At 41.1% G+C, this 25,041-nt stretch overlaps 2 protein-coding genes across 2 annotated transcripts; both read left to right on the plus strand.

Annotated features, from left to right (window-relative positions):
* Positions 1–240: 240 nt before the first annotated feature.
* PCNA (proliferating cell nuclear antigen) lies at positions 241–6,183 on the plus strand. The gene is made up of 6 exons (XM_036885084.2): positions 241–624; positions 1,497–1,594; positions 1,747–1,814; positions 2,534–2,728; positions 4,677–4,800; positions 4,891–6,183. The coding sequence occupies exons 1-6, from the start codon at positions 404–406 to the stop codon at positions 4,968–4,970; spliced, it is 786 nt and encodes a 261-aa protein (XP_036740979.1). The 5' UTR covers positions 241–403; the 3' UTR covers positions 4,971–6,183.
* Positions 6,184–6,643: 460 nt separating this feature from the next.
* On the plus strand, positions 6,644–17,857 carry TMEM230 (transmembrane protein 230). The gene is made up of 4 exons (XM_036885085.2): positions 6,644–6,789; positions 8,695–8,815; positions 12,685–12,807; positions 16,808–17,857. The coding sequence occupies exons 2-4, from the start codon at positions 8,717–8,719 to the stop codon at positions 16,946–16,948; spliced, it is 363 nt and encodes a 120-aa protein (XP_036740980.1). The 5' UTR covers positions 6,644–6,789; positions 8,695–8,716; the 3' UTR covers positions 16,949–17,857.
* The last annotated feature ends 7,184 nt before the right edge of the window (positions 17,858–25,041 follow it).

Genomic DNA, 25,041 nt, shown 5'->3' on the forward strand with positions numbered 1-25,041 from the left:
CGGGGACATGTCCCAAGCTTGACGGAACGAAAAACGTTGGGACTCCCGCCCTAAGCTGCTTCGCCCGCCCCGCAGAGGAGCCACCCTCCTGCCCCCACCACCCCCACACTAGCATTCTCCAATGGATGTCCTGAGGGGGCGGGCCTCTCAAAGAGCTGGGACGCGATTGGCCCTGGAGTCTCTCCGCCCAAGCAGTGGGCGGAACAGCGTGATGACGTCTCCACATGGGGCGCTGGGGCTGAGCGCGCGCGCTCGCAGACGCAGCGGTACTAAACAGTTGCCGGCGCAGCGGGCTGTTGGTGATCTTCGTTCTCAGGCTCTCGTCTTCATTTTGTGACGCCAAAGCCGGCTACACTTTACTCCTTATTCCTGTCTGTAGCCGCGTTGTTGCAACTCCGCCACCATGTTCGAGGCGCGTCTGGTCCAGGGCTCCATCCTGAAGAAGGTGCTGGAGGCACTTAAGGACCTCATCAACGAGGCCTGCTGGGACATCAGCTCGAGCGGCGTGAACCTGCAGAGCATGGACTCGTCCCACGTCTCCCTGGTGCAGCTCACCTTGCGGTCCGAGGGCTTCGACACGTACCGCTGCGACCGCAACTTGGCCATGGGAGTGAACCTCACCAGGTGAGCTCCAGGGCAGAAGGGAGCGGGTCCCTCGCCCACCCCCACCTCCGGATCTTGGCGGGAGCGCCTCTGAGCCGGGGCCCTCATTGGCTGGCATGGACCATCGGCGCCTCCTCATTGGCCTGCGACGTCGGAGGGCGGGACCCAGCGGAGCGCGCGTTTCGGAAAGCCCGCGCTGACTGCGGCGCGAACCGGATCTTTCCGCGCCAAAGTCACAAAGCGGTGGTGGCGGGAAAATGACGGACTTCTCGACCGTGCAGGCGAAAGACTTGAGCGGCTCTACGGTCATTAAGTGCGAGCAGCCACTGGTTGAGAAACCTTGGTCCTGGTCGACTTTAAGCGGTTTATAATGTGCCCAGTTCTGTCACCCAACCTACGGAGTAATACGTTTCTGGTCTTTCGCAGGGTTAACAGAGGGCACTCTTAAGTTCTCAAATTTGAGGAAACAGTTCTCCAGGGCAGTGGCTTTCAACTTTTCAATAACTACCTGTACAGTACCTACACATATTTAAAGCTTATGAGAAATATTTACCCGTACTAATGAAGTGTGTTTTAAAAGGAATACTAGATTTTTTTTACGTGATCGTCCAGGCCCAGTTACTTACTGCACCCACCACAGGGATCTGCAATTCATACAATACGGCTCTTTTATGTACATCTAAAAGTGAAATTGCTTGTGGCAAGGTGTGGGCTTTTTAGTTTAAGTATTACTAGGTTGGACCCCAAAATCCTGCAGTACGTTTACCCAATTCATCCATTCGGCAGACCGTCCAGTTGGTAAAAATGGTAATCCCTTGTTTTAATTGCGTTAAAAATCTAACGATCTTGAGAAGATGGTGTTGATGTTAAAACATGTGTCTTCTGTGTTCTAGCATGTCCAAAATACTGAAATGTGCTGGCAATGAAGACATCATTACACTAAGGGCTGAAGATAATGCAGACACCTTGGCATTAGTATTTGAAGCTCCAAGTAAGTCATACCCTTTTACTGAGTTGTTAGAGAAAATTAAAATGCAATACCGGTATTTCTCAGAGCTGTGAAAAAATTTTATGTTGTGATGGGTGTAAAGTTTACATCGTAATAAACAACGTGTTTTTCAACATTATACTTTCTTTTGGTAGATCAAGAAAAGGTTTCAGATTATGAAATGAAATTAATGGATTTAGATGTTGAACAACTTGGAATTCCAGTGAGTATCAAAATTTTCTGATTGTGCATACTGTATAGTTATTGTAATTACATAAGATAAGTTAATTAATTTAAAGCTGAATTCCTACCAAGTTTTTCTATATATCTGCTGATGCATGTTTCAAAGTGAGGTTTTAGTATTTAGACTAGCATATTTGTCATTTTATTAAACTCCATTATCCTAAAATGGATCACCGGTTGAATTCATTGCTACGAAGTATGAATTTGCATTAACCTCTACCATCCTTTTTATTAAGGGATTTTTAAGCTATGTTAGCAGAAATTCATTAAGGTTAGTTTTATCAACATCAAAGAGAGGTGTTGGGATTTTTAAAATAACTTAATATATCTTGTGTTTGGGAAAGCAGTTGGACCAACCTGCTTGCACACCCATCATGTTTTGTATGCCATACCCTAATGTCTTCTTGATTTAACCCTGGAAAGTGATTAGGGGGAGGCTCTTGTTCCCTGGATAGTGTATTTATTATTACAGGCTTTAGCTCTAATTTGTTTTCTTAGTGTGATTGTTCTTATATTCCTTTTATATTGCATGTATTTTTTGAGTGGTTGGAGTGTGTTAAGAAATTAAGCAGTGATATTTTAAAGTAATCAGAAAATCTTAAACTCTGAGTTCTGTGTAGATGCTGATTCTTCAGAAAGTGAGGGTGCCAAGTCTTTAATTTCTAGCAATTGACCTTTAAATGCTTGTTTGTTTTATAGGAACAGGAGTATAGCTGTGTAGTAAAGATGCCTTCTGGTGAATTTGCACGTATATGCCGAGATCTCAGTCATATTGGAGATGCTGTTGTAATTTCCTGTGCAAAAGATGGAGTTAAATTTTCTGCAAGTGGAGAACTTGGAAATGGAAATATTAAGTTGTCACAAACAAGTAATGTCGATAAAGAGGAGGAAGCTGTAAGTACTTTTTAAGTAAGCAAAATAGTTTGAAGAGAATTGAAACTTTTAATATTAGGTTATGTCTTAGTCTGTTCGCACTGCTTAACAAATACTATAGGCTGAGTGGCTTATAAACAATGGAAATTAATTTATCACAGTTGTGGAGGCTAGAAAGCTGGAAGATTCGGTGTCTGGTTAGGACCTGCTTTTAGTTCACAACAGCCTTAACCTGGTGGAACCTGCATGAGAGCTTCTCCCAAAGGCCCCACCTCTAAATACTGTCACATTGGGGATTCCGTTTTAACATAAATTGTGGGGGGGGGGGGGGAGAGACAGTCTATAACAAGGTAATTGCTAAAATTAAACTAAAGAAAAATAAAATTGCATTTCAAAGTGACTACTTTGTGAGAACTGAAAGATACTACTGAAATCTGCAGGTGATTTGTAAGTGCCATCTAATTTACAGTTTGTGAGAGGGGAATGCAGATTCAGACCTTACTTTATAAACCACAGAACACATACGCTATGGATAGGATTGGGAAGGTAGCATCTAGCTTACTGGAGGTACTTACTCTGCTTTTACCAAATAATTGAGCATAGGAAATGCTCTATTGAGCACAGCAAATTAACAGAAGGATCTACTTGGGGATAAAAGTCTAGCTGTTAGGAGCTCTTACGTAGACCTTTAATTATCTTTCTGCATGGTAGGCTCAAAGGGGGGCCTAGAAACCCTCATTTAGGGGGGGAAAAACCACTATAATTCCTAAATCTCCTTAAATTAAGGTTTTCCTGTAATCAAGTGCTTTTTTAAAGATCCTTATTTATAAACTAGTACTTTGTAATAGTACTAAAATTCAAAAATCTTTAATTGCTACTCTGTGAACAAATGTCAGTTAACTGTAAATCAAAGACAAAGGTCCTAACCTCATAGGGTTATTGGGATTAAATATGGTAACATTCAAAGTGCTAGGCATAGTGTTTGGTATATTGTAAGTTTTTGGTCAGTATTGGATGTTTTTTTGTCCTTTTGCATGAGTAGTCAACTGTCAGTTTAAATGAAGGTAAAACTCAATTTAAATAAAGTAAACAAAAAACAGTAACAAAAGTCCAGAGGCTAATTCTGAGTTTTTTATCTCTCTCCTAAATTACATTTCACCCCCTGCCAACCTTTATTTTAATCTCAAATGTTAATTTATCCATAAATATTTTGGTACTACCTAAAGTGTAAACATTTTACAATATCAAACATATTTGATATTAAGGAATTTTTTATTGTTCCTATGTCCTTGGTTATCTCAGAAGTTTGTTTTGAATCAAGATTTATTAAAGTCTTTACATTGCAATTCATTGATAGGCCACTTGAATTTCTTCCTATCTTTTCACATTCTTTTCCCCTCTCCACTGCAACTAACTTACTTATTAATAAAACCAAGTCATTTGTCATTGAGTTTCCCGAAGCCTGGGTTTTGCCAATTGTATCCTTTATGTCAATATGTTCTTCTACTCTGTGTTTCCTATAGGCAGGTAGCTATAGCTCTAGAAACTTGATGATATTCAGGGTGTTTTCTTAATTGGAGGGATAGGAAAGCAAGAATACTTCATAATGTCCTACTATAGTCTAGTAGGAAACATGAAGATATCTTTTATTTTAGCAGCCAAAATAATTGTCTAGAATCATTAAGCCATTAGAGTTTGCCAGAATCTATTAATATATTTCATTCCTTCATTTATTAACTGATTTGTTTATTAGCAATGTTCCCATAAAGAGTCTTAGCACACAATATGGTTGATATAAAATTCATAAATGAAATGCAGGCTAAATTATTGACTCCTGATTTACTACCAGTCTTCAAAATTAGTTTTCATACCACACTCCAGAGTAACAGAAAAGGTTTATTTTGGTTTTCAAATGTGTATTAAACTTTCTTGATGTTTTGTAACTGATGAATCTTATTTTTTCCCATAGGTTACCATAGAGATGAATGAACCAGTTCAGTTAACTTTTGCACTGAGGTACCTGAACTTCTTTACAAAAGCCACACCACTCTCTCCTACAGTAACACTCAGTATGTCTGCAGATGTACCCCTTGGTAAGAGAATACATTTCTTCTATCTTATTTTTGTAGGAGTCGTTTATGTGGTCATTCTCAGTAACTAACCATGTTCCTGTCTTTTTTCAGTTGTAGAGTATAAAATTGCTGATATGGGACATTTAAAGTACTACTTGGCTCCCAAGATTGAAGATGAAGATGGATCTTAGGCATTCTTAAAATCCAAGGAAATAGAATTAAGCTCTTTGAGAACTGCTTCTGAGGTGCCAGCATGTACTTAAGTCTCTTCTGTCATCAAATTTGTACCTCTGAGTACATATGTAGATACTGTTTTCTGTAAATAACGTATTTTTTTTCTCTGTTCTTTTGTTTAAAGACTAAAGTCCCAAGTCAAATCTGGTCTTGTTAACCTAGAAGTACTTTTGCCTTAACTAGAAATACTTAAGATTTTTATAACAAAAAGGTTTTGACTCTAAATGCAGTTTTAAGAATTTAAATAAAAGTTATTTGAATTTCAAACATCACAGGACAGTGCCTTTATTTGGACCATGACTATTGTTGCAAGAATCTTAGGAAAGACACAGTTCAAGCTACCCTCTTTTGTAAATGTGCTTATTTTTCTAGTTTAGAACATCCCACTTAAATATATTAGATACAACAATGGAAAGTTTTCCACATACAGTAGGTGATAAGATAGTTTTTGGGATTTATTTGCAAACATTTTGCTTTTATCACTTGAGCCCAAGAAATGGACAGGGGAGACAAGAACAAATCCTACACAGTTCACTTTTGTCATTCTTGTTAGCAAAAGACTCACATTTTTTTCAGAAGCTTAATGGACCCAAATTTCTGTGGGTTCTATAAGACTAGCACTGTTAAAGGGCAGTGTTTCTGTAGCCTAGGGAGCCTTTTACAAGAATCTTGGAAGTTTTAGATCTGTGATAGGGCCCAATGAGTATGTTGGGACAAAAATAATTTCTCTGGTCTAAGCCTTTTTTGGGACTCTCTCAAAAGATGAAGATGGCTTAAATCCATGGATGTTGGCTTCAACCAAGAATGTAAAGACAAGAGTGTTTAAAGGTTTCTAGTAATTACGCTACAGGGTTATTGAGAATTGGTTTAGTCCTTTTTCCTAGTGTATTTTGTGCTTGGATTAAATGACTGGTGTCTTTGTTGTAGTACCTGGACTGAGTTATAATTGGACATTTTAACTCACTATATCCAGTGGGGTAACTTAATTACCTTCTGTGTGCCTGGGGGTGGGGAAGGAGATTGATTGCAAAAGGGCCCGGTGAAACTTTCTGGGGTGAACATGCTTTATCTAGACTGGTGATGGTTCCAAGAATGTACACATTTGTCAAAACTCATCCAATTGTATTTTATTGTTAAGTTATACCTTAATAAACCTGACGTGTTAAAGAGCTTCATGTGCAGCAAATGTCCTTGTGAGGCGGCCTGTTAACCGGGGCAAGGCCGGATGTCAAGAGGGAAACAAGCACAAGATTGTGCGGATAATCTAGAATTGTTGTGGGGTACTGACCAGCAGAGACGGTGGCGTGCTCCAGGGAAGAATGGCTGCTCGGGGCCGTGAGTGGGAGACCCACCTGGTAGCTCCGGTCCACCGGGAGCGCTGTGCTCAGCTTACACCTCTTGGGGGCGCCACTGAGCTGACTGTGACCCAGGCAGCCGGTCACTAGACACCGAGCCGCCCCGGCGGAGGTATCCCGCAACAAACTACTGGAAGGCGCCCCATCGGCGCCGCCCGAGAGCCCCGATGCTTCCAACAGGACGCTCATACCAACGCAGAAATGAATCGACGTCCTCAGCGGTAGAATACGTAGCTCCATCAGACGTAACTTCCGGCGCGCCGCCTTCCGCACGCCATATCCGGCGCCACGCTAGGGGGAGAGGTGGAGTGTGGGGGTGGGGCGGCGGTTAGGTGAGGCTGGCCATGAGACCTCAAGTACCTTTGCTGCCAGCTGTGAGCGAGGTGGACCGTTAGCGCAGGCGGCCTGGAGCGGCCATCCGGTAAGGCGCGCGTGCGGCTGGGCAGGAGCAGAGGCGCCCCCCTCAGGCTCACGGCGTGGGAGGGGCTGTGCTCCAGCCGAATTCAAGCCCCGAGGCCTCGCTGTGCAGCGGTCGCCGCCCATGGCACTGCTGGCCTCTTTCCCCAAACCGGTTTTGTTTGTTTGCCGTATAAATTCGCGTCGGTTCTTATTTCTCTTACTAGCTAGGTTGGAGACGGCCGGAAAGTAGTCCGTGGAGGAGCGTAGTGCCAGGCACTGTTAAGTACCTTGCGGGTACTTTAAAAATGCTGCAGCATTCAGGTGCTGAGGGAATTTGGGGGTTGCAGTGGAGCTATCAAAAAGCCTGTTGGGAACTTGGACTTTGAAAACATCGATTTTCATTTTTCCTTTCTCCTTTAGAATTTTCTTTGCCAGTAAACATCCGTCTCCCCTCTCCCTCACGCCCTGAGCTTTTTTATGTTCTGATGTGGGTTTATGAATAGTCGATGATAGAATACGTACACTTTTTTTTTTAAGGTTAATACAAATCAGACGTGATGAAATGCTCTCAATCCCCCCGCATATTGGTAGTTTGGACTAAGTTTTATAAATTTAGATTATCATGTGATCAGGGTGGAAATGCTTAAAAAACTTAGTATTTGATGAATTTGATCTCAGCCTTTTAGAAAAGCATATACGTTAGCATACTGTTTTTTCAATACGTGATTTCTGCACCAGTAAGTAATTACTAAGAAGGGAAATGAGCATTTAGCAAAATTCCTTCATAATGCTAATTTTAGGTTGAGTACAGGCCAGTTAAAATAGCTCACTAATATTTGGGATTAAGCATATATAAAGCACTTGGAGTAGTACCTGGTGTCTAACCAACACTAGGTCATTATTAACTGCCCTTATTATAATGATGATACTTATTTGTATAGTGTCATACTCAAGGAAGGCCAGTCTTTATGGTTTATGTTTTTTATATTGCCCTTATTGAAATACTTAATTTTATCTTTTTAAAGATATTTTAGAAATAAATAGCTTCAGGATCAAAGTAGATTTCCTTATTTCATTCATGTAACTTTGTGATTTTATGGAGGGAAGGTGCACAAAGTACAAATTTTTCTAGTTAAATGTCATGGTTTTTAATTTTATGTAGTATCTCTTAAATTGGTGACAAATAGCCATGGTTTCATGACTGAAGTTGACTTTGAATATTTTGAACAAAAACCAGATTTTTATTCAGTTCTCCTCTTTTCCCCTCTCTCTTATGGAGCTATAGAAGTAAGTAATCTGGAAAGTGAAATCACTACTTTCAGTGCTTGGGGTAGGGCAGAGAGGCAGGCAAATACAGTACTGCGCAGATACAGTACTGATAGCCAGTAGCTTACAAGAAGTTTTAATTACAGAGCCTTTGCTTTAAAAGAATGGTTATCTAGTGGGGGAAATGGCAAACTGCTGATGTGAATGTATTCCATCACACATATATTCACACACCCTGGACAAATAAGAGAATCACTTGAGTATATGTTCCTCATGCCTTTTCTTGAAACAGGACAGGTGACAGGCAGTACTATAGTAAAATGGTTGAAAATATGGACTTTGGTGTCAGATGGACTTGAATTTAAGTCACCACTCTTCATCTACTCCCTGTGTGGCTTTGAAAAAATTGAGAGGCAGGGGAATGTTGGTGGTGGCAAGATAAACATGAGGTCTGGTTTTTGGCAAATGTCTTGACTCATTCTGTCAAGAGAAACCAGAGTAGAAGCATATTGGGAATGTTTTCATTTGTCAAAGGAATATCAGGTTCTAAGAGCTGTGGATCCTAAATTGCCAGTTGCTTGTATGACACTGCAGCCCAGAATGCCCAATACATATAACACCATTGTGGCTTGCAGAGAATAATAGTTTTCTTTGTTTTCAGACTGTAGCCCTGTCAGAGTGTTATGATGCCGTCTCGTACCAATCTGGCTACTGGAATCCCCAGTAGTAAAGTGAAATACTCAAGGCTCTCCAGCACAGACGATGGCTACATTGACCTTCAGGTAACTGCAAAAGGAGTCTGGTGAAACTGGCTGGCTCTGTTTCTACTGAGTTAGCAGGAAGGCCTTCCAGGTGGAGGTTTTGCTAACTGTCCCTGGGGAGTAGAGGGAGCAGCAAGAAGGATGCTGAAGCTCTGAGACCCTTTTAGCTATAGCCTGCAGACTGAGGGACCTTGGCAGAGCAGTTTCAAATCAATATAAATAGTGTCCATTTCTAAGAATTTTTAGTTGTAAAGTCAGAGCCTAGTATTTGGAAATTGTATTTAGTTTATCTGGAAAGTAATTAGATGGTGTTTGTTAAGTAGAGTTTTTTAAAGGACTGTGTCATCAGTTTGTTTATACTTTAGTCAAAGCCAGTTCATCTTTTAAGGGAGAAATTAACTGCTAAAGCCAGCAGATTGTGGGGATCTTCCTTCTTTCCTGATGTCATAAGATCCAATTTATTAAATGTATTCATTGGGGCAAACAGTAAGTAAAATAGAATATTTATTAAGTTTATACCCTACCCTGATCATCGTTTATAAAATACTTAATGGTGTACCATCTCCTTTGCCCACTTTCCCTTAGAACAGAATATTTTAGATGGAACCAGGGCCAAGGAGGAAGTGACAAGAACCCATCCTTTTAAATATAAACAAATCAATTATTCTTTGTCCTCTTTGGACCTACACATGCAGGAGATAGATTTTTTTTTAAGTACATCTGGGAAGCTTCCAGCTAGTTAGGTCAGATACAACTATGAGTCAAACCTTAGAAAGTTTTGTCTTTGAATCTTAACCTTGAATTGAACTTGTTGGTAAGTCAGGTTATTTGCTTCATGGGGCAGGCAACTAATGCTTTAGAAAAAGCTGTTTCTAAAACCTTTAACTATATGCTGGCTTTACTTAGAGTGCCAGAAATCACTTATTTTCTTTACTTCCCCAGTTTACTTTCGAATCCTTGTAGATTAGTACAGCCTTCCATATGCCACTTAATGAACACATTTCCAGTCAATTAATGGCCATAAAGTATTTTTTGCTTATGTAAGAAAATAGTTTCTTATGGTACAATGAAAGGTCTGTGGAAAAGTCTAGAACTAAAAAGAATAACATTCTGCTAGGACTCCTCTGAGTGACTTTTTTTTTTTCTTTTTTGTTTACATATTTTTTTAATTGAAGTATCATTGGTATACAATCTCATATTCGTTTCAAGTGTACAACACAGTGTTCAACAGTTACCCATATTGTTAATTCCTCGCCCCACTAGTACAGCTTCTGTCAACATAGGAAAATGTTAACTGGTTATATTCCCCATGCTGTACTATCCCTGTGACCAACCTACATTATGATTGAGAATTTTTGTGCTATTTTTAATTCTTGACATCAACACTTCTCAGATTTTATTGAATATGGAATTTTAATTCCTTTCCTACCTTATGTACTTTTATTTCAAGAATTCCCTTTTAATATTTGGACTAAGCTTTATGATGATCACATGAACAATAAATAGTGACCTTTGTTAAGTTTCTTATTCAAAATATTTGCAGGTGTGGGAAGAGCTGCACATTATTTTTTGGAAAGTGTAAGTGGGTGGTTTATTTTTAAGTCCAATATGCACAATTATGGAACATAAAACTAATGATGTCTAATTTTGATACTGTCACCATCCTATAAGGAGTAAGTTTTTTTTTTGTTTTTTTTTTGAGAGGGCATCTCTCATATTTATTGATCAAATGGTTGTTAACAACAATAAAATTCTGTATAGGGGACTCAATGCACAATCATTAATCAACCCCAAGCCTAGTTCTCAACAGTCTCCAATCTTCTGAAGCATAACGAACAAGTTCTTACATGGTGAACAAATTCTTACATAGTGAATAAGTTCTTACATGGTGAACAGTGCAAGGGCAGTCATCACAGAAACTTTTGGTTTTGATCACACATTATGAACTATAAACAATCAGGTCAAATACGAATATTCGTTTGATTTTTATACTTGATTTATATGTGAATCCCACATTTCTCCCTTATTATTATTGTTATTATTATTATTATTTTTAATAAAATGCTGAAGTGGTAGGTAGATGCAAGATAAAGGTAGAAAACATAGTTTAGTGCTGTAAGAAAGCAAATGTAGATGATCAGGTGTGTGCCTGTAGACTAAGTATTAATCCAAGCTAGACAAGGGCAACAAAACATCCACGGATGCAGAAGATTTCTCTCAGAACAGGGGGGGTGAGGTTCTAAGCCTCACCTCTGTTGATCCCCAATTTCTCACCTGATGGCCCCCCTGCGACTGTGCCTGTCTTAGGTTGTTCCTCCCTTGAGGAATCTTACCCGTCTCTGGCTAACCAGTCATCTTCCGGGGCCATACAGGGAAATGTAAAGTTGGTAAGTGAGAGAGAAGCAATGTTGTTTGAAAAGGTTAGCTTTTTACTTCTTTGCAGATTTATGCCCTGTGGCTTCTATGCCCAGCATTTGTCTTGAGGTATCTTTACCACTTGGAAGAATTATGATACTCGGCAATTTCGTTATGAGGCACGAATTCTACTCAAGGGTTGCAACTAGGAAGGAAGAAGAAAAGCTATAGAAGTAGCAGACGGAAGAAGACATGGGAAGATTGATTATTTCTTTGACATATCTTCTTGTAGAGTAACATAAGCATGTATAGGTTTTAAACTACTAATTAAATTGTGCATACACATTAACATAATAGGAATACAGCTACATAACCAAAGCAGACCTACAATTACCAGCCATCTCCAGTGAAACCAAGAAAACCAGTTAGACACCCTAGGCATTTGTGAAAACTATCAATGATATGATGGATATTGTCTAACTGAATTTGAATAGTTTGAGAAAAATCAGACAAATTAAAACAACACATTCCTGGGAACTGTTCACATCCCATGTGTTTTTAACAGTAGATAGTCTGTAGTCGCAAGATTTTGGAGCGCTGCAACTTGCACTTCTCCTAATTCTTGGTTGAGTTCCGACAGTATAGATCCAGTCAAATTTGTTGTTTTACTGTATGCACAGGCCAGCTTAGATATCTCCTTCATTCCAATGGCAAGTCCAGGAACCGGTGGGATGAATGCCGCTACAACTGTAACAGCACCAGGATCTTTGTTGAAGTTTTTTGATGTTGATCTTCTGGAATGACTCTTCCAGAGAATGTTGATGTTGGAAGTTCTTCTTCATATCGTATCTTAATTCGTTTTCTGGGTAGCCAAATTAGGCTTTGATCCTTTGTATAAACACAAACAAACCCTTTGCCCACACTTTGATATGCCCTTTATATCATTGTGAAGAACTTATTGGAGATCACCACACAGGAACTGCTTTTATTTTATTTTATTTTATTTTATTTTAAGAGAAAGGAATAATATCAGAAAAATGTACTTCCATAGCTGATCATCTGACACCCTTTAAATGATCAAAATTAAGGATATTTAAAGCATGCTTTAATCGTTGATTTACAGTTAGTTTTATCCTATCAGGGAGTAATCCCCCTTTTCTTTCCTTTTTTTTTTTTTTTTTTGGTTATCATTAATCTACAATTACATGAAGAATATTATGTTTACTAGGCTCTCCCCTATACCAGGTCCTCCCCACAAACCCCTTTACAGTCACTGTCCATCAGCATAGCAAAATGTTGTAGAATCATTACTTGTCTTCTCTGTGTTGTTCTGAGTGACTTTTAGAACAATAACTAGAGCCTCATCTCCCTCCTGTCCCTGTCCTTACTCTCCCAGAGCTGCACTGGGTAGTAGGATTTACTTCAAGACACAAAACCTCTAGATTAGTTCTTACTATCATTCCTGTTTTAAAGTGATTGAGCCCTGGTATTTTCATAATGCTCTTCCTTGTCTTTTTTGTTTGTTTCTCTTCCAGTTCAAGAAAAGCCCTCCTAAGATCCCGTATAAGGCTATTGCGCTTGCTACAGTGCTGTTTTTGATTGGCGCCTTTCTCATTATCATAGGCTCCCTCCTGCTGGCGGGCTATATCAGCAAAGGGGTAAGCTGAAGGATTTGGGAAATGTGCCATAAGATCTTTAAAATGTGAGCCAGGGCTCATTTGTTTTATATTAATACTTAGTACAACAGATTCCAGCAGAAAGAAGAAAAAGGTTTTCTTTCAGATGTTGTTCTCTGATAAGAAAAAATGTGCTTCAATCACAAACTCCTCCCTTAGTTCCTATGAGGTTAGTGGTAGGAGATTGGCAAAATTTCCCTCAGGTCTTTAGGCAGTTTTCCCATTGTCATAGTTTGAAACAGCAAAGCTGAGCCTGGCATCAAGGATTCCTGACTGATAAAGGCTGTAATTGGAATCAAATGCTGTTACTGTAGTTTTGCAGTGCCACAAACATACTACTCAGTTTTGGGCGAGAAGTAGTGAGGCATGTATAGTCTGGGCCACTGACCAAACCCGGGCTTTTGGCTAATGAACCAGATCCTTCTTATATCGGTTTGGTTGGAATTCCAGCTGAGCTTCAATATGTTACCTCAGAAACCTAAAGTGGTGTTTGGTAGTTCATTCTCTTGGGCTGTATACAGTGTCTAAGTTGTTCTGAACTAATATTGGCCATAATTCATGTCTGTTCTTCAACACATACCAGGCCAGGGGGTGATGGTCATATTGCTTCGTGGAAGAGACACCCAAGAGCTGAAACTGTGGACATTATCATAGAAATTGGGAAATAGCACTGTCCCGATAAAATAGCTGGATATGGCATGTAAGAAGTGCATCTGATTTGCCTTATAGCTAGCTATTTAAAATTTTTATGTAACCACCAAGTGTTTACCTGGTGCAATCTAAGTTTGAGCACCTAACTAAAGGACTGTGCCTTCAGTTAACATTCATAACAGCATGCAGTATTAAGTAAGTCTATTAATACTATAAAAATGGAGTGTGGATGTGAGATCCACATGCAACAAACATTTCACCTTGTGTGAAGTAAAAGACTATAAGGATAAGATGTTAAAAAATCACTAGTAGATACCAAAAAAAAATCACTAGTAGATTTTGTGTTTTGGTTTGGGTTGTTTTGTTTCACTTTTTATCACAGACATTTTAACACAAGTATATAGAATAATATATTGAACCCCAATTTGTCTACCATCCAGCATCAGCAATTAAAGTGTTTCATCTATTCCCCCAACTTTTTCCTGTATATTAAAGCAAATACCAGATTTACATTTTGCTGATAAATTCTTTTCAGTATGCAACTCTAACAGGTTTTATATAAACTCTCTGGTACTGTCTTAATATCATTGATCTTGTTTTGGCCATTCCTCATATTTCTTGCAAACTGTTAGATTTAGGGACTTGCTTAGATTTGGATTTAGTTTTGTTTTATAAAGAACATTTCATAGGAAATGCTGTGTATTTGCTAGCACATTGGTTCTGAAACTTAAAAGTTAATCAGAATCACTTGGCAGACTTACTAACAGATTCCTTGTCCCCATCCAGAGATTCCAATTCTGTAGGTTTAGGCTAGGGTGTGAGAATTTGCATTTCTAACAAGTTCCCACATGATGCTAATGGTACAAGGACCACATACTGAGAACTATCACTGTAGCATTCATTACATTAGTAGACATAATGATTGTCCTGATTTTCAGTTGATGTTAAGATTGATGGCTGGGTTCACTTGTCTTCAGCCTAATTTATAAACTTGCCCATCACCATTTGCACTGATGAATCCAGTTCTGTCATTTTCTGCATTTATCAGCTGAAATTCTTCTATAAAGAACTTTTTCAAATCCACTATTTGGTTACCCTGAAATACAATGTGGTATAGTAAAGGTAGGAAAATGATTATTTCTCTTTTCAACTTTTATAAAAACACACCTAGCAACTTCAAAAGATGACCAAAGAATTGTTAGCATCATTTAAAAATATATTTGTGTTTCAATCAGTTGCAGTCTGTATTCTTTTTAACACATAAATCATCTAATATTTGGTCACTAGGAGTCTCTTCAAGTTAGTCCCATGTCTTTTAAACCTGCACCAGGTAGCTTTTGATGCAGTCTTGCTTTCTGGCCAGCAAGTTATTCCAGGACCCATCTATACATTTCTTGGCCCCACCCTCCCCACCCCCAACCTTTAAACAGCCATTTCTGTAAGGAGCCTTGGCTTGTTAATGGGACATAGAATTAGAGATCACAAATTGAACATTAATGGTGCTTGTTGCTATTGGTTTTCCTTGTTTTTAGGCCTTTTCAATGACAGAATCAGGAAAGAGGTATCATTTAGAAAACAAGGGACAAAATGTCATACAGATATATAGAGATATAAAAACATATAGATATTTCCAATGCAAAATTTAAGATTAGAGAAAAAACTTAATTTCTTTGATTTTTATATATGTATGTCTATCCAAATGATATTGATATAATGATTTGCTTTATTCTAAATTATACGTATGTTAGCTTCAAAATACCAATAGGAGTATTAGTACTAAATATAAGAAGGTTGAATGCACTGTAAGTTTTCTTTGCAATTCTTTCAATCCTTAGGATATATCCCATTAGGGATGTCTGGTCAAAGTCCTGCAAAAGATAAAAGAAGCAGTAAAGTAGAAAATGTAAAATAAGATAACAGAAGTAGAACCAAGGATGTCAGTTGTGAGAGTTGTAGACTTTCTTTTCCATGTTCAGATAGTCTGTATTTGGCCTAAGGGAGCCTCTTCAGTTTCTGTTCCCTTGGTTTTAAACTCACACTTACTGAATCATTGTGTGCCAGCTGGTTAAATTATTTCATGTAAATTTTCACTCTTAACTATATGAGGTAAATACTCCTATTTCTCTTTGCGAATGAATCAGCCAAAGCTACATCGATTAGGTACCCTAGTGATAGTACATTATGTAAATAACCCCGTTAAAAGGAGATTTTTAGATTGGGTTTAAATTTTTAGGTGAGGAAAATCTTCCAAAGCTTAAAAGTCACAAAGGAAAAGGATAAATCGAACTGTGCAAACATTTTAAACTGCACCTGGAGAAACAAGACAGAGAAAGCAATTTTACAAAGGTGAATCCATTTAGCAGATTTATTGAGCCTCTGTTAGATGTTCGGCACACCTAGAGATACTAGGGTGAACAAAGTCCCTGCCCTCATAGAATTCCCCAAAAAGTTGAAGCCATACTGATAAAGAGACTAAATACCATTCCTCCCTCTTTGACCTGTAAATTGTGCTCATGGAGATACTAAGGCAATAATCTGCAAGGCTAAAAAACCACCAAAGTTTATTGTGGTGTTCTGTACAGTTAAGAAAAAGTGAGAAGTGACCATCATATCCAACAGTCTAGGAGGACGGTTAAGTAAAATTGTGTTACATCTATCACAGTGGAATGTTACACAACATTAGTTGACACAGCATTGTATTAATACGTTTCCGTGTCCAACATAATGATTGATGGATGTATTGCAAAATGGTCATAATAAGTCTAGTTAATATCCATCGCCACACATAGTCACAATTTTTTTCCTTGCAATGAACACTTTTAAGTTCTGTTCTCTCAGCAACTTTCAAATACATGGTACAGAATTATTAACTGTCACAACCATACCATACATTACATCCCCAGGACTTATTTTATAACTAGAAGTTTGTACCTTTTGACCACACTCACCACTCACCACTTTGCCTCCCCTCACCTCTAGTGAAGAGCTTTTAATAATATTTTGGCAAGTGCTTGTTACAATAGACAAAATCAAGGCACAGGGTGTGGTGTGTTCATGACTAAAAACTTGAAAGAAGAAACAGAAGGAAATAAGTGAAAATATTTGTGGATGAAAATCTGTAATTTATTTTCTTTATAATTTTTAGTGCTTGAAGTTTTTTTATTCATTTGATAGTTAGGAAAAGAGATATAAACCTCTTACTTTGCTAGTTCATTACCCAAAGGAAATGCTCGAAAAAGTGTTAAGATACTGATCTATGGATTGGACCCTTTTATTTTAAAAAATGGAAAGCTTGTATGGTACTAATGCATTTGCCTCTTTCTGCCACCAGGGGGCAGACCGGGCTGTTCCCGTCCTGATCATTGGCATTCTGGTGTTCCTGCCAGGATTTTACCACCTGCGCATCGCCTACTATGCATCCAAAGGCTACCGGGGTTACTCCTACGATGACATTCCAGACTTTGATGACTAACACCCACCCTCAGCTCTGAGGAGAAGAGTCACAGATGGAACTGAGTGTGGCTTTAAGATCTTGAGCAGAAACTATGGCTAAGGGCTAAGAAATTATGCAGTTTGCAGATGTTAAAACAATGGCCAGATTTTATGGGTCCATCCTCAAGATGTTAACTGAGCTTACAATTACCTAATTAGGACATGCTCTGTCTTTCATCTCCTGGCCCTGGCAAAAGCTCTTGACAAGTTTTTCTGCATGAATACGTATCATGGAAGAGCGGCTATGTTAATGATACGGGAAAACAGTTTCTTCTATAGTGGAAAGCATTGCTGCCACAAGCCTTTTTACAGCTGAGCATTTCTTGTCAATAGACCTTGTAATTTGTTCTCATGGCAAATAGAAGAATGTAGTTCAAATTTCATATACTAAGTAATTTGTTTTGAAAATACCTAAGTATCTTATCCCCTACATACATCTCTAGTGAAAGTCCTTGGCAATCAAGTATCAGTGTGGGTATATTGGAAATATTTTTTACTTACTGTCTTATATAGCAGCTAGGACTTTTGTAAACTTCAGAGCAAGTTTTTAAAAAAGTGAACACTTTTTCTGTTCACCAGTCCTTGGCCAACTCTGATCAGATTCGCTAGTAGGTTGGCCAGCATGTAATTTGAGTCATTCTGTCCTTTATAGATCAAGATGTTCTATATATCATGCCTTTAAGGACTGGACTTTTGGCTGTTTTCTAAGGAAAATTACAGATAAATGGTTACAACCCCGTCATTAGCACCTTGTACTATGATACCTTTCTGCTAAAGAGCTCAAGATTTATCCTGGATCTCTAGAGGACTGACTGCATTAATTTGATTCTGTTTCCTAGCTTGCAAGAATTGTCCTGTAGTCAAAAAAAATTAAAATGACAAAATCTAAGTCCCAGACTTAAAATGGTTTAACTTTAAATATTTTCAGAAAACGTTTAATGATTGTATGATATCTTTGATCCCAATACTCAGGACTACTTCATTTTTAGATAACTTGCATTGTGGGCCAACTGCTTTCCAGTAATTCTTTACTCTGAGGTTATGGATGTGGGTATCTGGAAGCCTGGAAGTGCTATCAACTGAGATTCAGAGGTCTTACGGTATTGGAGTAGATGGGTTCAATTTTGGATGTGTTAAGTTTTAGATGTCCAGTCAGCACCCAAGTGGAGCTGTTGAGTAGGCAGTTGAAATGCACAAGTCTGGAATTTAGGAGGGAGTCTAGGCCTGAGATAGAATTCTGGGAGTAAATGTTGGGACAGTCTCTACCATGGGGAAGGATGAGGTCACCCTTGGAGTGAGTGCACATGGGAGGAAAAAAAACTAAGATCTAGGAAATGAGGGACAAAGAGTGTGTGACCTGAAGCAGCCTCCAAGATTAGGTGCATTTGGTAGTAGGAGGGCTGGCTTGGGAGGTCCAGTGCTCTAATGAAAGTTCTAAGGCCTTGAGAGTGAAGGTGTGAGGAGCTGTATAAAGCTTTATCCTGGGCAGTATTTGCAAAGCAAACTCAAGACCATAAGGTTTGGGCCAAACTAAATTTAGTCCTTTTCTGTTAGGATTAATGATGCTGCTGGTAAGGGAAAAAGAGCCTGTAAAACGAGAAGTAAGCATTGCATAGTGGGGGAGTAAACACTTGCTCCCCCAGCCCAGGCTCCAAGGTTGTCTAATTAAGTGTTTGGTACACTCAATCAGAAATGTTCTGAGCACATAAACCTATATATACCCTTTTAAAAAAACAAACTCATGCTCCCACTGTGTAGTTCTGTAATCTGTTTTTCCACTTTCTCTAATTTATGTATCTGTGTCCATCAGGATCAGCCACATTCTTTTTAAAGTACATTATAATTTTCCATGTTGCACACCTAGTCAAAGGGTCCTAGGAGCAGAGACCATAAAAGTCATATATCTGGAGCAGGTAACCCCTCTCCATGTCCCCTGAGGACTGGCCTTGCTATTCTGTTTGGACATGTAGGTTCATAATCTCATTTCAGTTGGGATTGTTATGGAAGTGTTATCAAGCCAAGATCAGACTTTCTGTAACTGTGCATTGAAAGTAATTATATATTCTGGTGCTTCAAAGAAACTAAACCTCTATCATATTGGTGAATATTTCTTGACCCTTTGCTAAATGTTGTGCCAAGCACTGTCATCATGTATTTTATTTCATTTTAATTCTTGGAAAAACCCTGAGTTGGGTAAGGTTCTTAGATAATAGGTTGGACATTTGGGACCCAAATTTAGGCAGAACCTGAACTCCCCTTACTGATTATGAGAGCCAAATGCCTTCAAGGTTTGAACAAGTAAAGAATTTGGGGGGCCTGGGGGTGGGTAGAGGTATGGACAGTAGTAGTAGGGATGAAAGTAAGTTGTCAAATGTGTATTTTACCTAATGGCAGCCTTCTCCCTCCCCCGTAAAGTGTTTGTCAAACCATGTCCCCTAGCTTTATAAGGATTTTATTCACAACAACTATTCACCTCTCATGAGTCATTTCTGAGGCTAAAAGTCCTCCGTAGTTGCATCAGCTGTTCTACATATGATGGAGATTTAAGACCCATTGCCTCTGGATGAGCTTCACCTGATCAGTGTGCCAGACGCTTACTGACTGCTTCCTTTCTGCCAGGAATTGTTGAGTGCTGAAGGTAAGCCAGGCAGAGAGAGGGCTTGGTCAGTGGGGGATGGAGGTTGCAAACTAGTGACCACAGATGTTGGCATGGAGTTTTTTTTTTTAATGGAAAGGTTCACATCTTGCTTTTGGCTTTTTCCTGAAAAATGAGAGGCTGCAATCAATGAGAGCAAGGTAGTGAAGCAGCTTGGGCAAGGAGACTGCAGGTGGCACGGAAGAGTCCTGTTTCTGGTGTGGTGAGGGAAACTACAGGGACAGGAAAGGCCTTGGTTTTCTGACTTTCAAAGGGTCATAAACCAAACCACCCACCTTAGTTGCCCTGCTCTATCATGTGAATTCCTGTGCAGAGGCTCCTCTGCTAGATGCAGCCCACAGACTCCTGGCTTCACAGGTGTGTGGTTCAGTTATGGTTTAGTGCCAGCATGGGAAGGGCGCAGACTGAGTCCAAGGTTATTGGGCAAATTACCCCTGGAGCCTCAGTTTCCTTATCTTCAAAGTAGGGATAAGCCAGTTACTACGTCGTAGGGTAATTGTGAGGATCAAATTAAACTTGGGAGGATGTTTTGCACAGAGCCTGGCACATAGTGAGCACTCAGTAAGTGGAAGTTGCTGTTGGAAAAAATGAAGAAGGTCGCTCCCCTGGCTTCAAGGAGTAGTGCCTGGGGTGAAACGGTGGGGGTGAGAGACCATCTGTTATCCTTGAGGCTGGCCTTAACTCCTATTCCACAGGCTCCCTTCCCTGACAGAACAGCCTGTGGGAGGGTGTGAGGAGATCTGTTTTGCCTGAGGATTTCAGCCCCAGGCAAGTTCACTCTGGATTTGGTGAGATCGAAAAATGATGGAATATTGGGGTAAAAGGGTTTATACCCAGTGCCTTTCCAATGGGTTTCTGCCCCAGACAAGTTCACTATGGATACAGTGTGACCAAAGAAATGACATTAGAACATTCCTGGGGTGAAAGGGTTATACCCAACTTTATTTCCACAGTGACAGGTCAATCACTAGATCCCATCCACTCAGAGCTAGTCTGCATGCAACAAGCCAGTCTCTGCCGCTGGGCCTCTCTACCCGCGCAGCCGCCTCAGTCTCTGTCCTCGGCGCTGCCACCACTCCAGCCTCTGCTCTGCTATCCTTCAGCCTTATAGCTGTGCCACCATGTTGGGCAGAGCTCTTTATATAGAGTCAGTAACAATGTATTGCCCACACGTGTAGTGAGCTAGCCGACTAGGGCCAGGTGAGGATCCTGGCCAAAGGAACCTTCACTTTATCCACACCCAGCTTTATTCTTGTGGTGGAAGGTCAAACACTGGAATCGTTTCTGCCTCAGGTCAAGTGTGTATGCAGCAAGCCAGTCTGTGCCTCTGGGCCTCTCTGCTGCCTCACAGCCCTGCAGCACTGGGTGGAACTTTATATAGGGTCATTAGTAACTCATTGCCTATGCATGTGCAAGCCTATGCCTGCGGGCACTGCACGTGTACAGTGGGCAAGCAGACAGGGTCAGGTGAGAACCTGGCCATGGAACTTGCATCTGCCCTACACTGCAGCCCTCCAGGTGTTTTGCCTCACAGTCTACATGCCCTCATCTTCCATGATGGTCTCTGTACAAGAGAGCTGAAATATTGTAAGCAAATTCCACAATAACAGGTTATAACAATATGCAAATAAAAAAATTACGATATAGTTAACAGAAATTATAATAATCCTCAAGCCTGAGGAGATTGCCACCAAGTGGTCATTCCAGCTGTATTCAAACCACAGTTCATGACTCACACTTTCAGTGCATACCCAAGCAAGCAAGCAGTTTTTGCTAGGGTGGGTGCCCAATCCAGACATAGAGGAAAGTAACCTTAAGGGCAATAAGACACGTTTTAGTGACACCAACATAGGCAAATCTTGTCCATCAGGTAGGATGCATGCAAGAGAGGTCCTGTGATAGGACTGGGGCAGGAAGGGAGTCCCTTCTGGGTCTAGTATACTGTACCTTTACCCCTCTCCCTGTGGGTGTTACGGAGGGGTGTGTATATAGTGCTACTGGAGGCACTTGCCTGGCAATAATGATGAAACTCCCCAGTAAGATGCCCTTATTTTTGGCTGTTTAGGGTAGACTACCATGATCTTTGGGGGCAATTCTGCCATTACTGCAGGAGGTTGGCCTGTAGGCCTTGCCCCAAAGGTGCCAGGAGGACCAACCATCACTGGTCTGCTTGTCAAAACATCCAGGCAGTGTCTACTGAATGGAGTCTCTGGGGTTTATTGCAGTTGGTGCTGGTATCAAGATATTCTGGTGACCAAACCCCAGCTTCAATAATTCCTCCTTGGTTTGTATCTGTAATTGTATAGGGGAGGCAGCAATGTGTGTTAGCATGTCTACAGGTCTCAGTGCCCAGGGCTTTTCATTCAAACACCATAGCACTGCCCATAAGCAGACTCACCATCCCCAAAGACTATTGGTGTCTGACTTCAGGCCAGATTTTAACAAACTGTTGTACCTCTCCTCTCTATCATGTCTGCCTCAGTAGGATTATATGGTATGTGAACCTTCCACTTTATCCCTAGTTGTTGCTCCCATACTTGGGTGCATGTGCATGTCCAGTAAAGTAAATGCCTTGATCACTCTCAATTACCTGCGGTCAGCTGTAGGCTGCAAAGAGATGCCCAAGACCTCTTTTGGTCATTTGCTGGTCTGCACAACATGCAGAAGAGCAACCAGAAGTCCAGTAGCTGTGTCTACACAAGTCACAGTATATTAGTACCCTTCTGACATGGGCAGAGGCCCAAAATAGTCTATCTGCCACCTGACAAGGGGAATTGGCCCCTTAGCTATTGTCCCATGTTGCTGTGGGACTCAGTGTAATTCCCTTTAGAACACAGTGCACTCCTGCTGGCTCTGCTGACTTCTTCAGAGGTCAAAGTCAGGCTACAGCCACATTATCTTTTCCCCAAGGCAGACTTTCTTTCTAGCCAGTGCACCTGGGCCAATGTGTCTGCTTCATTTACTAGGGATGCAAATGGCTTGTGCAAGTTTGTTCAAGCCACTGCCAGAGGCCCCAGCCATAACCACCTTCAGTCCCGTAGACATCCAGCTCACAGGGCCTTGATGGGTCTGCTTCAATCAAGGCCATAACTTGACTGTCCGTTTTGCAATGGCAAAGGCAACTCCATGTTTCATCCCAGCCCCACGTGACACCTTTTAATACAAATGTTATAAGGGCCTCAGAATTTGTGCCAAGTGGGAGATAAACACTCTCAACAGCCTACAGCCTACAAGACCCCAAACCTCTTGCAATAATGCCACATTTGTCTGTAAGAGAATCGGAAGTAAGCATAAGATCATATACAATATTAGATGCCCTGTTCCCAAGGAGTTCAGGCATGTTTCACTTCAATAGCCTTACCCCATATCCATCTATAAAAGCAGGGGTCCTGGGAAAACCCTCAGGGTTGCCATAAATCAGAGAGCATTCAGCTCCTATGTCCACCAGAGCCAGGAAACAGTGCACATTCACTGGGACCAATTAATTGACATTTAGTCACCCTGGTCACCCAAGACGCATGGCTTGACTCTGTTTAGTCAAACCATTATCACCCAGTCGTCTTCCTGTGAGAGTCCAGGTGAAGTCAGCCCACTCTCCAGCAGAAAAGTCCTGCAGGCACATGGGCCAGACTTAAGGCTTTGTCTCTGGTTTCCATTTCTTGGACCTTGATTTAACCAACTGCTGATACTGCTGCTTGAACTTCAATTGTTGCCACAGCTCCAGTAAGGTTTTATTTGACTTTCCATCCAATTTCTCTCTGTCCACTCCTGCCTTTATCAAATCAACCCACATCTGGGTCCTCGTGACCTTTATGGGGCCTTTTAAACTCTTCCTATGAGTAGCGGACCATATTCCCTTCTGTGTTCTCATTGCTTCACCCTCTCCCAAGTTTGCTACTGTATGGGTAACCTCATTTGGGGCATAAAGAAGGAAGGGGGAGTTGTTTGAAACAACACATTTCTCATTCCTGCAGTAAAAGTCTCCTCATCTGGGCCATAATTGTCAACTATAAATGGCATGTTTCATGCTTAACTCCCATAACATCTGTTGGAGCTTGGCATATTTCTGCCATCTTATGGGGAGGATGGTAAATCACCTTGATTGGGCCATGCATCGCAAAGTGCAGCCATAATCCAATGGAGGAGGGAATGATTTTCTGGGTTTTGATGTGCATTTTTAAGTCACTGCTGTAAGACAGGGTGAACTGTCAGGGAAGCCAGCTTTCCCATCCCTGATTCAGACAGAACAATACATCTCCCCCTACTTCCTGAAGATGCAGGGCCAAGCTGCTGCTGAAACCAGGAGCCCGAATCCACCAGCTCAGCCTGAGTATAGGGGTAGAGCATAGAGTGCTCCATGACCCGTGAAGGGCGTTGCACCTCTTCTGGAGGAATCCCTGGTTGTTGTGCCTTTATTTTTTTAAGTACTACCCAGTGGGCTTTCAATAGAGGAGGTATTGGTGCCTCTGGCACCAGCACCATCTCCAGCCCCTCATTAAACCCCAGCACCTCCACCATTTCCAGGGCTGATGGCACCTTTCCCTCTACTCCCCCAAGTGCCTCCTCTGCTACACACTTTACCTTTTCTACAGTGCCCCGCAGCAATACTATCTCAGTCTTCAATGGCTCTCTTACCTTCACCTCAATGCCTCACAGCTCGTGTTCTCATGCTTCTCACAGAAGCATGTCCTCCCCTTCTATGGCCTTTACCTTTTCCTCAGTGCTTTGCTGTGACACTTCTCATTTTCCACCAAGTCGTTATCCACCTCAGCACCTTGCAGCTTGCATCTCATGCTGCCTCTTGCTCCTTGCAGGAGTTCATCCTTCTCCCCCATGGCCTTTTCTAATACTGTGAGGAATAGCCAATGCATGGTTCCCACCACCTCACAGGCGCTCCATTTCTCTAAGGATCTCCCAATCTCACGGAGGGCCTCCATCACCACCTCAGGCATCACCTCCCCCTCCCCCCAGCCCTGGGGAGAGCCCAGTCTTGTAGGAGGGAAGCCACCTCAGGCCACATTTCCATTGTGGGATACCTGAGTGTCTTCCCATTCAAAGGGGCAGCCCATTAAAGTACCCCTCCCATGAAGGCAGCTTATTCCGTTTTTTCAGTCTACAGTGAATCCTGCAGACTACGTCAGTTGTCTCACCATGAGGGTTTCAGCCCTAGGCAAGTTTACACTGGATTCGGTGAGACCAAAAATGACAACAGAACATTGAGGGTTAAAGTTCATACTCAGCTTTAGTCTTGTGGTGGCAGGTCAAACACTAGAATCCCATCCACCTTGGGGCAAGTCTTCAGGCAGCAAGCTAGTCTCTGCCTCCACCACCTCACAGCCCCGCAGTACTGGGCAGAACATAGAGTCAATAATAACTCATTGCCCACACGTGTGCAAGCCTGTGCCTTGCACATGCAC

Source organism: Manis pentadactyla, chromosome 5 (assembly GCF_030020395.1).
Source record: "Manis pentadactyla isolate mManPen7 chromosome 5, mManPen7.hap1, whole genome shotgun sequence".
In the NCBI taxonomy this organism is placed as follows: Eukaryota; Metazoa; Chordata; class Mammalia; order Pholidota; family Manidae; genus Manis; species Manis pentadactyla.